Here is a 13,839-nt window from a genome sequence, read left to right as displayed (position 1 = left end):
TCGGGTGGGTGGGGTGGGGAGGAAATACAGAATTACAACCAGTCAGGTGAACCTACAGCTCAGGCATGTCCAGGAACCATGCAGAAACAACCTGGTGTTGACTGAGAAAGTCAGTCAGCTCATGTCAGAAGGAGTCTAGAGGAAACCCAGCTCTTGACGCCCCAGCCATGTGATGGTAAAATGTGTGTTGACAATTTACTGTGGAAGGTGGCCTATGGAAAAGAGCTTTGGGTGGAAGAGGAGGTTCATCCAGCAGCCCTGGCCATGGGTGCTCAGTCTGGCCAGGTTGACTGATGGGTGAATACAAATAAACAGCAAGAGGTGGGGGCCAGTGTTTTCAACACACTCCCAATTGCCACTCATTTGTATGTGCCTTCAGAGAACCACTGTCATCTTAAATATCCAGGCCTACTCTGGTTGCTGTGTCTGTTAAACAAGGGACTAAAATATTTTTTCAGGTCCCTCCAGGCTGCCTGTCCCAAGGTGAGATGTCAAACCTCCAGAGGAGCAAACTTTTCTCCCTGGCTGTTACGAGGAGCTCAGCTCACCAGCGCCTGTCTTGAAGTCCAGGATGGTCTGGTGGTCCCAGAGCTGCTGATTCCCACCAAGCATTTCTGGGGGGCAGATGGGTGGGTGAAGCCTCTTCCTTCTTGAGTAACCTCCAGCCTGTCCTTCCTCTCAGAGAGGAGCAGCCCCTCTGCCAAGGGGCCACTAAACAACACAAGGTTTTGACATGACACCTTAAAATAGACCCTTAAAATATTTACCCTAATATAGCCCACTGTGCCCAGGGCAGCATGTGGAAAGCCCAAGAGGTAAATACTGTCTAAATAAGCAGAGAGCTTAATATAGAAGGTCATGGAGTCAAGTACTCTTCAAGCACCCTCACATCTTTGCAAACATCAGTCAGTAAAGATAAATCTGACATGGTTGATCACTCACACTTTTAGGAAAGGCTCTTCTAAAAGAAAAAAAATCATGTTTCAGCATTTATAATCTCTGCAGGAAGGCCTGGTCCAGCATTTTGCCCCTCTAATTCCTGATCTCATAACTGTCAGTTTATGAAATTGCCAACTGTAAGCCTTACGAGGTTACAAAGAAACACCTCTCTGTTCTCTGCCACCACTTCAAGAAGATGAACTAATAAAAACAAGCTCTGCTATTCCCTCCAAATGCCTGGGAGAAAGGAATCTGGAACAGTAGTAGCTTCAAAATACCATTAAAGAAAGCAACCACCCACAGTGTCTGGAGTCCCCCCACGCTAATCAGCTCCCTTCACCCTTGTTACCCGAAAACCACACAAAAATCTGCCTCTTGTCATCCAGATGTTTGCTGGGACTCACCACTGGCCAGGGCAGAAACCAGAAACCTCCTGCCCCACTTTTCCCAAGGCAAAGAATTAAGGAGTTGTGTTGCACTTAGGGTGTTTGATGATGGGAACTTGCTCAGCCACCCATCCCCAGTGGGGTGGTCCCCCCAGGTGGGAGCCCACACCAGCATCTCCCAAAAATGCTCCTGGTAAAGGGCATCAAGCTTTGACAATCCGCCCCTTGGGCAGTCACGGCAAAGACACCGTGGATCTGCTTTCACCCTTCAGCCAAAGGAGGAATAAAAGTGTTTATTGGTTTCTGTGAACCACCTCCTCCCAGTTTCTTTGGAGATAATCTTCGCAAGATTATTAAATAAAGGTAGAATCACTCAAGCTTCCCTGCAGAGCTCCCACCAAGGGCAATAAATGGAGGTGAAACGAGCCGGACTTTGGAGTGAGCCACTGTTTAATGTGTACTGAAAACAACACCGAGCCAGCTAGACTGCATCAGGGCATCAGGGAGAAGGTGCTGGCTGGAAGGGACACATTGAGCACAGCCACGTCTCCCTGGCACTTGGTCACTGAGGCATTAATGCCACAGGATGACAGGGGAACTGGGAGTTGATCCACAGCCACCACGGCTTCCACTGGGACCTGGGGGAGAAACACCGCTGTGTGCAATTGTGAGCAACTCAGCAAACATGAAACGGGTCAAGAAGGGAGAAAAGTGAAGTCACAACTTGAGATGCAACAGGCTTCTCAGCCAAGACTGGTGCTAGCACAGGGGTGGCTGTGTCTTTCTGGGAGCACAGAGCTTTGACATCCTGGGAGAAACAACATGCTGGGAGCCCTCAAGAACAGGAGGGGTTTATAATAAAGTTTTGCAGCATCCCTGCATCCCCACTAATAAACTCTTCACCCCAAAGGAAGCATGCACCTGCAGCCCCAAGACACGTGCTTGAGGCAGGATCAAGGATCATACCAGGCAGGCCCCAGCAGCAGCCAAAAAACTCATGTGAGGCCACAGCATGCAAAGCCTCTGAAAGCAGAGTTCTTGTCATGGAACATCATGGAGATGTTTCAAGAGGAACGTGGCAACTCCTCTTCTTAATGACTGTATATAGGGAAAGCTCTGCCAGGTGACAAGCGGTGAGAGACTGGAGCACAAGCACTCTCTTGCCTTCAAGGACTCAGATAATTGAGTGAAGGAATAGCCAGTGATGAGTCTATTTTGGACTCATCATGCTGCTGCTGGAGCGTTCACCGAGGAGGCAAAGCCATTTTTTACCTCCCCTCCAAGGAGTGCAAATTCAGTAGAGTTCCCTGCCTGCAGCTGCACTGACCCCAGAGCCCACAGAGCCCACAGCTGCTGGCAGGACCTCAAGCACTGCCAGGCTCACAGTGACCTGGTGGCAAAGGGCTGCTTCATCTCCTTGGTCCCTGTAGAAACCCAAGGCAATGGGGATATCCCCCTGTCTGCCCTGGGGTGCTCTGACTCCCAGGAAAACACTGACTTTGACCCTCATTCATGGAGAAGGCCTCCTAAGCCTCAAAGTAAACCAGAGACCACAAAAGTGTGAAATAGATTGTAGAGATTGTAGAGAGTAGTTTAGTATGTCACACGGGTGAGAAATTTAGATTTTAGGATTTTTAGCATATTGTAGATAGATGGAATATGGAGGATGCAGGGTGTTGTCTCAAGTTCCTTTCTTTTTTCTTCTTCTTCCTTCTTCTTCTTGGGTTTGGGTGGTATCCTGTAATTGGGCAGAAAAATCTGCATTGCGGACCTTTAGGGGTCAGTTATTGGGTTAGGAAGGGAAAATAATCTAGGTGACACTCCTTAATTGGGTAGTTTAGTTTTAGATTAGACTTAAAAACACCTTGCAACACGAGTTTGTTAGCCATTTTGTGCTGTTTTCATGCATGTAAGGTCTGAGTGCAGACAGTGTGCTGAAGTCATGATAAGATAACAATAAAACAAGAACCGGAAGACCGAAAAAGTCCTGTGTGTCTGCTTTTCCTAACAAAGAACTGCTTCAAGAGGGTTTCCCCCTGCCAGGGGAGCCCTCAGGGAGTTGCCCAACGTGGGGCCCACAAACTCACAGGTCCCCTCACCATGGAGCCCAGCACCACCTGATGCTGCCCAGGGGCCAGTGGTCTCAGCATGGTGCTGACCATCCCTGGTAGGGCTAGGATGCAGGAGCTCACATAACCAGTTACCAGTCAAGGTGATTGCTGCAACCTGGAAGCAGGCTCAGAGGAAAAAGCCTGCCTTAATCCATTTTGGGACTCTTCCCAGAGCATTCTAATGCCTCTCAACCCAAACTGTCCCACCAGCAGCTGGATTCACACTCATAACCCCCACCTACAACTCCTCTGCAGCAGGAGCTGCCAGGACAGCACTCACCTGCTCGTGGTACTCGATCCCCATGCTGAGTGTGTTAATTAGAATGGCCACCATGATCCCACGACCAAAATATTTGCTGTCCACGATCTTCTGGAAAGTCTCACACACCACATGCCAGAAGGCCAGCACCAGGTGGGCTCTCCTGGCCCGGGCTCTGCCCCTTTGTGGGTCCCGCTGGTCACTGTAGTGGGCATCCTGTGTGAACTCATAGACCCCCTCACTGTCTGAGTCGGCCGTCTCATTGTCCGACAGCTCGGCCTCGCCCGCCAGCGCCGTGAGGCAGTAAGGGCAGCTCTCAGAGGTGCAGGAGCCACCATCCAGCTTGGTGCAGGGGCTGGAGATCTTGCAAGAGCTTTGGCAGGCACCTGAAATGTCAGCAGAGCAGGGAAAGGGCAGCTCGTCAGCTGGGACTGGGGGATGCAGGAAGCAACCCCCACTCCCTGTTAGCACCAAGCCTTTGCCTCTGACATGACAGGCATTTCCTAATGGGAAAAGGGCTTCTGCTGGGTTAAAATCTTGGCTCTCCAAGTGCTTTCTCTCTGTTTATGAAGCTCTCTTTGTTGCCCCCAGAAAGATACCACCCCAGCCGTGGACCCTGAGCACACCTCATTACATCTCTAGCCATTACAGGAAGGAGGAAGCAATCGGTTCCCCCGGTCCTGGCAGGCTCCCAGCTGTAATTATTGGGAGGACTGTTAGCAGCCTTCTTTCATTTTCCCTCTGCTGATGCTCCAAAACCACTAGCTTCCCTCTCCACACGTTGGCCTCAGTGGCAGCTGCAAGATGTATCCTGGGTGAAATACCAGCAGGATATTCCCCAAAATTCCCACCAGCTGGCTGAGAGGAGAAAGGCAATGCATGCACCTGACTCCTGCATGGCAGCACCCAGCAGTGAGAGTGCAAACCCTGTGCTAAACCAACTCAGAGCCCAGTTCTGTGTGGTCAGTCTCTGGGCAACGCTGGGCTGGGGACAGGATTTGGTCTCTTCCCTGCACAGCTCCTGGTTGGAAAGGTCAGTGCCATTGCAGTGGGGTGAAAAAAACACTGACTGCCTGGGAAAGCTTGGCCAGAAACACTTCTTGGAGGCTGGGAGTGTTTCGACTAGACTGGCCTGAAGTCCCAAACTTCAGGATGTGGAGGGGAAAAGAGCATCTTGAAATGAAGATATGAAATCCCTGATCCAAGAAAGATGCATTCAGTGTCTGACTCTTACAGACTTCCTGAGCAAGTCACAGATTTATAATACTCAGCATCTGTGATTGCCCTCGAGCACTCACACAAAGCAGACACTCAGTCTCCCTGAGCCTTGTGTCCCACGGGAGCAGAGCTACACAGTACTCAGGTGTGATAGGACCCAGATCTGGAAGGTGTCCATCTGCAAGCTCTAGCTGATTTTGGGAGTACAGGATTTGGAAAGAGCTCCCTGTAAATGGTTTAGGAGTGGAGGGAAATAATGGAATTTTGTTCTAACATTTAATCTAAACCCACCCTCTGCAAAGTTTAAAGCCATTCCCTCCTTCCTGTCACTACATGTCCTTGTCAAAGTCCCTCTCCAGCTCTCTTGTACCCGTCTAATCTACAAGATTGCAAAGAAAATGGATTCACTGAAAACCCTCATATTCCTTGGATTGTTGTAGATATGAAGTCTGGGAAGTTGAAACCTCCCTCCTAAATTTGGCTATAAGAGGTATTAGGTAGGATGTAAAATTCCTATTCAACTCACCTGGAAAGCCATCGCCTTTCTCTGTGACATGGACTGAGAAGAACCCTGCAAAAATTCAGGGAGAGAAAAAAATTAGGACAAAAATTGTATTTCTGTGAAGCTGCCCCAGATGCAGATCCAACCCCAGCTCACCTGTGCTCTGTGTCTCCAGCAGCTTGTGCATGGTGCTGTACGGACCGGGCGGGATGTTGAGGCTCGTCAAGGTGCTGCTCCCAGCACCCACCGCCGCCTCCCCAACGTTCTTCTCTTTCAACATCTCATGGGAGGTGCTGGAGTGCACTGTGGGGTACACCTTGCTGCCCACTATGTTCTTGGGGATGCCTTCCGGGCTTGGCAAGCCGAGGCTTGGCTGTGTCAGGGATGACCGGCAGCGCACCGGCTCAAAGTGACAGTCGGCGTGGTAGATGCTGTGCACGGACTCAGTGTTGCTGGGAGAGGCACTGGGGGCCCCCAGGGAATTGGGCGCTGAGGGAGGGAGCATCAGCCGGTTGGTCCCATTGTGGAGTGAGCTGGTCTCTACATCGCTGATCTCTGGGCTGGCACGAGGCGCTCGCAGGTTCCCGTTGCCTAGGTGGTAGTGGTGGTGGTGATGATGGTGGTGGTGGATGAGGTGGTGCACGGAGGATCTCTTCCTACTCTGGCGCTTCCTGGCGTGACGCTCGGCCCTCGCCTTGCTCGTGGGGCTGCTGAGGAAGCCGATCCTCACGCCTGCTGCCCTGTAGGCCTTCACTAGCTGCTTGCTGCCTTTCCGGGCAATGTAAACCAGGTACTTGAGGAGCTCATCGTAGCAGCTTCCTGGCTCTGAGAAACTGGCAAGGGTGCTGGCGTTGGACAGGTACCGCACACGCTGCTCCTTCATCAGCTGGCTCTCGCGCTGCTTCGTCTCAGAGAACTGCGTTGCTATCACCACCAGGCACAGATTGATCATGAAGAAGGAGCCCACCTAAGGGGACAGGGGACATCAGCCACCTCAGTGTAGCCGTGGCACCCTACAGATCTGCCAGGGACAAAGAGTGGCAAACCCCAGCCAGCCCCACCCCCTGTGTCACCCAGCAGGGACCACTGGCTGGGCTGACTCACCCCCCAAGCTCCTGCCCCAGGGACCCCCACACCAGTCCTCCATGGAGGACGTCAGAGATCAAAGATGAGGGAAGATTATTTTGACAAAAATCTCTTGCTCTTTTAAGATCGTGTTTTTCTCTCTCCACAGACAGCAGTTGTAATTATCACAATTAGTGACATTACGATGAATGCACTGTGCCTTCCTGATAGGAGTGTTTTTCTGCCAGTGTGTGGGCAGCTTGCAAGCAGATCCCTTTCCCCTGCTAATGGGATTTGCGGGTGACTGTTATGCAAGGGCATCAGCAGCCTGTACCCACAGCTTGGAGATTTTCTTTCCAGCCAGGGTTTCATGAGGTTCTGCCTTCTGCAGAGCCCAGTCTGGGTCACAGGGAATTACTGACATGCTAATGGGCTATCACACACTGCTAATGTGACTCGCACAGCATCTGGAAAAGTAATGCTTGCTCTTCCTCTTCGTCATCTTGGGGAGGCTGAGAGCAAGGGGTTGTTTCTCTCTTGGGGAAGCTAACAGAAAAAAACAGCATCATGGACTAAACAACTGTCTACTTTCTCGTCAGGGTTTGAGTCCTGGTTTGATGAGAGCAGAAATCCCCACAATGACCTAACTGACAACGTGCAGCTATTTTTCTGGACTTAGACCAATTGTGTAGCAAGAAAAGGACTCATCTCACTTAGCTACATCTGAGTGAGACACCTAATGATCCTTTAGAGTCAAGAGAGAAATAGGCGCATCAAGTCTGCAATGCATCTAATTTATTTTGGATGTCTACCTTCAGAGGAGATGAATCACCCCCTTAAAGCACCTATTTTTCCCACTTGATGATAAAGGGAGTCTAGACAACGAGCTCAGCCAGTCACTGTAGACAATTCTGCTTGCATAGATGAAGCCCATCATGGAGCCCACCCCACAGAAACTCTTTGTTGGCTCCTTTGTGGGTGGTCTCAGATGATGCTGTGAAATGTGGGTGGGCTGTGGGCAGTAATCTCTTCCCTCCTTTCTCAACGTGCTCTCTGAAGTTTGGGACTGTTTTCCCATAACATCCCCACGGCACCAAGGACCCAGCCAGATGGGTTCTTCAATGTGGGGGAATTTTTGGGCAGCCTCTTCCCTTTCTGGCACTCAAAAAGTGATCATGTGAAATTTGCCTACTTTAAAAATTAAATTCAAGGTGGCAAGCAAGAGAGAGAAGCTTGGAGCACAAAGAGAGAAGTAGTAGAAACAGCAGCAACAACGGAAGTGTATCTACCACCACTTGAGCACATCTCTTTCCTTCCTCATGTTTGTAGCTAAGTGCAGCTGCAGCACAATTCCACAGAGAAGCTGCATTTCTCCCAGCAGGAGAGAAGCTGCTGCTTCAGCTTTTATATTCACTATATCCTCTGCCCTGTTCCTCTGGGTGACTCCACTCTGCTCTCTCCAAATGCCAGGAGAAATCCCCCCTGCTCCCCTAAGGCCACTCACAATGATCAGGAGGATGAAGTAGATGAAGTTGTAGAAGGAGTGTGCATCCATGACAAAGTACATGATGTCCACCCAGCCTTCCAGCGTGATGACCTGATGGAGACAGGAAGGGAAAACAAACTCCTGAAGGCTCAGTTACAACAAAGTGCACAGGCAATGTTTCTTCTGGCTGGGTCATGTCTGACACCCCATAGTAGGTCTTGGTGCAGTACAAGATGCTGAGGAACCAACTCCTGCTCCTCCCAATGCCAACAGCCATGTTATCAGCTGCCCAGGCTGAATCTAGCCCCTTTCCAGCTGGACTTAAGGACCACTAGTGCATTTTGCAGAAAGAAGAGCAGTCTCTAGGTTGTGGCCCACACCAACATTGTCAGACTGCACACCCACAGGGTTTTGTCCATTCTCAAAACAAGCATCATATTGTATCCCTAACACTTTGAGCATCTGTGCACTACTATGTAGGTGCTCACTAGTGCGAAACAGCCCCCAGGAGTGCAATTACACAGCCCCTGGGAACATTTTGGGGGCAGGACCTGCTGTTTGCCCACCTCGTGACGATTGGCAGACAGGGCTCACCTGAAATATCGCAATCCAGGCATAGCCAATGTTATCAAAGTTGATGGCTCCCTTGAAGGGGTTGTGCTCCCCAGCAGAGCAGTTGGTGTAGTACTGGTTCCAGTTCACACAAGACGTGTTGGTGGTGTCATTGTAGGAATAATAATCCAGAGTGCACTCCAGACCCTCCTCCCTCCGTGTTGGGATACTCCGACAGAAGCGCATCCCATTCTCCCGGGGCTGGGAGCAGATGAAGGGATTTTCATCTTCGTTCTCTGTCTGGTAGTACCGCTCCAAATCCACCGTGTAGGGGCTGAAAGAGTCCAGCAAGGCTGGGGTTTGCACACGGATTGCAAGCAATCTGACAAAGAGACAGCTGTAACAGCATAGAAGTCTGACATCTGCTTTTCTGGATCTTAAAGCTATTTTTTACAGAAGGAATCCCCTTGGACTTACTGCAGCCCCACAGGGTGAGCTGATGTCCTTAACTGGGTTTTGAGAAACTGAGGCAGTGCACTCAGCCCCTTGGCAATCCCTTTGATGGCATTATTAAAAGTTACTCCCTCTGGAAGCACTCTGGCTTTGACTTTAGGAGACTAAGAGAAGGATTCAGAGTGACAGGGCTTCTCTGAAATGTCTTTGCTGCAGTAAGATGGAAATCAGTCAGTTTAAGCTCCTGTATGTCCTGTCCTTCTGGAGATGCTGAGAATCATTTAGGGAGACTCTATGTACAAGGACCTCCCAAGATTCCTTGGGAATATCAGAGACAGGGACTTCATCTGCATTTCACCATGTCAGTTCAGCCCACAGGTAAACTCTACATTCCCTCTGAGGGTGGCCTTACCACAGCAAACCAGGCAAAAATACTCTTCAGGGAGATGAAACAACCCATGGCCAGTCAGAAACTGGCTCCTTGCTCTGCACACACTATCTCCTTAATGCTGCCAGGACTCCCACTAAAGCTTGCAAAGATATTTTTAAGCCTAGTTCAGCCTGGTTAATTCCTGCAGAATTTCCTGTATTACCCTTCAAAGCCTATCTAAACCACTGGAATTCTGGCTCAATTAAACAGCACCCAAACCTGTGGCTCTATTGGATTTACTTGGTGGTGAGGCTGTCCCCCTGCTCTGCTGACATTTACTTAACAGGGACATGACACTTCCAGCCACCCTTCGAGGGCATGACCTGCAAGAGGGGTGGGAGTTGATTAGGAGGTGGGTGGGAGAGGTTGGAAGATGCCTCATGCCAGCCTGTCCACAGCAGCAGCAGCAGCAGCAACATGGTCCTACTGTGTACAGAAAAGAGGCTTTGGGCTCCTAGGATTCCTCCTCCAGGTGTGAATCCAGCCAGATCCACCCTGGGAGTCAGCAATCCACTGAAAGGTAACCAGCGTGGCAGAACTTGGCAGAGCCATCAAGGGTTTGCAGTCATCTGCCTTTCTCCAAGCATTTGATGGGATGGAGGTGGTGGAAAAAAAACAGGTAGGTAGAACAGGCATGGAAACCTTGAAAGAGGCTGTCGGATACTAGGTATTTCAACCACTGTCCAAAGAGTGCTACATCAGGCCAGAAAACTGATAACAACCATTCTTTTGGCCTTAAAATTCAGGGATCTGTAAAAATTAACATTGGGAGAGGGACTGTCTCTTGCTCTGAGGCTGAAAATTATCTAGCATCAAAAATGCACAGTAGTTCCATTAGCTTTTCCTGAGGTTTAGGTGGGACTACAAAAGTTGTGGGAATAAACACCACCAGCCGCTGGAGGGGATTCAGACCTGGGCGTCTCCACACAGAAGAGATCACACATTAATGATATGCTGAATTTAGAAAGCCTGAACTCCCAATCTCAAAGGTTTTTTTGGAGGCTTTTAGCAATCAGAGAAGTTCCCAAGTGCCAGCTGAGATTTAAGGACAGCCTGCAAATGCAAATGGCAAATTGTCACAGCTCGCTCTGTACCCGCTGTGTGTGCCCAAGCAGGAGTGATGGTGGCATTTAGGAGCAGGGAGCATTTACAGAAGAGAAGGGCTTTTTTACAGAGGAGATCCTGGAGGGACAGCCTCCCTCAAGCTGGGGAGACACTGGTGCTGCCCACACAGACTCACATGCTGAAGTTCTCAGGGAGGAAGCAGCGGTTCCTGAGCAAACCTGCCCACAGCTGGACTCCCACAATGCCGAAGATGAAGAAGACAAAGAAGCAGAGGAGGAGGACGTTCCCCAGCATGGGCAGCGTGTCCAAAAGCAGTGTCACCAGGATGCGCATACCTGAGGCAAAGGGGAAAAAGTTTATGTTGAATTTTCTTGCTCCAGCTATGTCCTCCTGACCTTTTTCTTTCCATTGATACTTTTACACCTATATTTCCTTCTATTCTTTTCCTCCTATTCTCATCACCCACATGTGGTTTGTGAACAGTCACAGCTTCCCATCCCCTTTAGCTTCCCCCCAAAGCCCCTGGAACAGCCCCTTTCATTCATGCCTTGCTCCTGGACACCAGACCTATCTTCCCTGCTCCTCAAGTCCTCTTCTCCAAAGTTTTCTAACAAATATGTTTCCTTTCTTCCCTCAGATTCAATTCTGATGTTCTCCATTCCTCAGTTGTATTTCTTTCTCCAATCAGAATATTTCAAAATTCCCTTCCCTCCCTATTTCCTCTCATTTACCCTAAATGCTGTCTCTTCCTTAAAATACAGGACTCTCTCTGGCAGTTAATTCTCACAAGTTCAGGAACAGCCAGTTCTGTAACAAGGACAAATTGATGGTGACTTCAACTTGACATTTACACACAAAAAATTTATTTCATCTGACATCTGTGTAATATTCCGCTCATCTCTCACTCTCTTTCTTTCCCCATGTTCTGCACTCTCTCACTTGCTTATATTGACTTTTATCTAAAGAAAGCTTTACTGTTGCACCCTTTACTTTGATGCTACAGGAAGACTTTTTTCTCTTATCCTGATGCTGTCACCTCCTCTCTCAGGGTTTTTCTTCTACACCTTTACTGGGAACAACCACCTTGCATCAACTCCTAATTATCTACTTTCTGTGGTTATTGCATTGATCATCAAACAAAGCTCATTTTTTATTTTTCCTACCTTGCATTTCTAGCCCATTGTAACTACATTGCAGACAAGACAAGATAAATTACCCAGGATTTCAAAACACATTAAGTGAATTACATCCCCAGTTAGACAGCGGTGGATAAATTCAGCTGTCCACCAGTTCAGCAGTGGGGATAAAAAAAAAAAAAAACAAAAAACAACAAAACACTGCAAACAGGATTCTGAAGCTTCTATAATGATTGAAACATCAGCAGCACAGCCAGATTAAGTTCAAGAGTCAGGAGCAGGAAAATTAATAGATCCCAGGCACTTCCAGCATCAGCATAGAGAACTGAAGCTGATTAGTTCTCATCAATGCATTGGGCCAGTTCTGACAGGGGAGTGCAGACTTGGATTTAATTTGGCTAAAACAGTACTGGACTTGATGACCAGGAATGTTGGACCAGGAAACGGATCCTTCTAGTGCAGTTGTACTTATACTTAACATACCTGATCCATACAGCATCTAAGAGGGACCGTGCTCAGTGGAGCACTGGGATTTGCCCAGCATGGGGCAGTGGGAGGGTTTGTGACGGCCAGTGCCATGTGGGGCTGGGCTGCCATGCAGCAGCAGGCAATGCCACCCACTGCTGCTTAAAGCAGGGCTGAGACCCTTGTCCATGACCTGATATGCCGGACTGAAGAGCCACTGCCCATCCCACCCAGGTCTGCTTTGGAGATGCTGGGGGTTTGGGCTGTAAGGACCAGCTCTGGGGTCTTCAGCACCTCCCAGGGGGCTATCTTCAGGCACAACAAGACTTCCTCACTGCAATTTCTCCAGGGAAGGACAGAGTATTCCAGGGAGGGTGGGAGCAGCATAGCTCAGACCCCACTGCCTGTACTGCCTGGCAAAAGCTGTTGGCTCACTCAATCCCTATCACCTGCAGCCCTTTAGCAGCCTCCTCAGACCCTCTCCAGATGAGAAAGGCAGGTGTCTGAAGACAGTCCTGGATAACTTATTGACTCATCTCTGATGCTACAGGTGTCAAAAGGAACCCAGACAGTGGTGGTAGGACTCAGCACTGCCCGGCTTGGGCAAACGTTTGAGCTGTGATGTAAGATGAAAGCATCTGGGTTTGCCCTCTCATCTTTGGGGCGTGGATCCAGACAGCTGGCCCCACCAGTGAGGAATAAAAATCTGACTTACTGGGGACCCTGTTAATGGCCCTGAGTGGCCGCAGGACTCGAACAGTGCGGACGGCTGAGAAGCTGACATTCTGCAGGTCCAGGGAATACTCCAGCATCCTGAGAAAGACACAAAACCAAGGAGGAGTGTCATGGATCCAGTGGAGAAATGTTAGATTATCAAACATTATAAAGCAAACATTAAATGCCAACCACTCACAGAGGGACTTGTTACTGCATCTCTCCCATCAGGAAAGTTTGCCAGAGGAATTAATTAAGGCTTGTTTGCATGTCAGGATAAAGTCAATGAGGGGGAATGTGATACACCAGCTCACACAGCCACAGATCTCTCTCTCTCTCTCTTCTGGTTTGGTTTTTGCACAGGGCCAGGCAGAAGCTTCTGAAAGTCCCTGCACACTTCAGAGAGGAAATTTCCAGGCATGGCCCTGCTTTTATCAATTTTACAGGTACTGTAATCTGTAAAATCTATCAATTTTACAGGTACTGTAATCTGAATCTGAGTTTGTTGTGCTGAGCACCACCACAGTCCTGAAAGGAAGAACATCTCCTGGTGCAGACCCCTCTGTGGGCCACAGGAGATGATCAGCACAGGGCACTGACCTCTGCTGTCTCTGCTCAGCGGACACCCTTGGGCAGGTGGGACCAAAACTGGTGACACTTGCAGATAAAAAATGGGGCCAAGATGGACCTAGGAACCTCCCAGTGCTCCCACTGTCTGTCAGGGTTATTCCCCAGCTCAGGACATAGAGGAGCAACCTTCACAGGACTTAGTCTAAGGATGCACCTGGATGGCTGCAAGTCCCTAGGGTGCCCCAGCACCTCACATTCTCACCTTTGCTCAAGCCCAACAGAGTCATCAGTCACAACACCTCCAGGACTTTGCTGTGGGAAGATCCAAGAGCTCTGCCCAGAATATTCTTGAAGAGGCAGAGCCAAGCAAAGGTAAGAAAGACAACCTTGAGGCTCCCCGGACAGTCGGGCTCCCACTACCACAGGCAACCACAGCATATTAATCTCTTCCAAAAATTCCATCTCCAAACAAGCTGGGTGGTTCCCTC

General features: G+C 49.5%; 1 protein-coding gene across 21 annotated transcripts in view; it reads right to left on the bottom strand.

The window, feature by feature from the left end:
* Positions 1-13,839, bottom strand: part of CACNA1G (calcium voltage-gated channel subunit alpha1 G) — a 143,662-nt gene that overhangs the window by 75,268 nt on the left and 54,555 nt on the right. For all 21 annotated transcript variants that reach the window (XM_068209573.1, XM_068209590.1, XM_068209591.1 and 18 more), the window contains exons 4-10: positions 12,783-12,880; positions 10,642-10,801; positions 8,561-8,852; positions 7,985-8,077; positions 5,572-6,382; positions 5,440-5,484; positions 3,717-4,081 (exon numbers count right to left, since the gene is read on the bottom strand). In XM_068209573.1, the coding sequence (XP_068065674.1) occupies positions 3,717-4,081; positions 5,440-5,484; positions 5,572-6,382; positions 7,985-8,077; positions 8,561-8,852; positions 10,642-10,801; positions 12,783-12,880 (1,864 nt within the window). The remainder of the gene's footprint in view (positions 1-3,716; positions 4,082-5,439; positions 5,485-5,571; positions 6,383-7,984; positions 8,078-8,560; positions 8,853-10,641; positions 10,802-12,782; positions 12,881-13,839) is intronic.

Source organism: Anomalospiza imberbis, chromosome 19 (genome assembly GCF_031753505.1).
Source record: "Anomalospiza imberbis isolate Cuckoo-Finch-1a 21T00152 chromosome 19, ASM3175350v1, whole genome shotgun sequence".
In the NCBI taxonomy this organism is placed as follows: domain Eukaryota; kingdom Metazoa; phylum Chordata; class Aves; order Passeriformes; family Viduidae; genus Anomalospiza; species Anomalospiza imberbis.
Note: the sequence above shows the minus strand (reverse complement) of the source record. Positions and strands in the feature narration are given on the sequence as shown.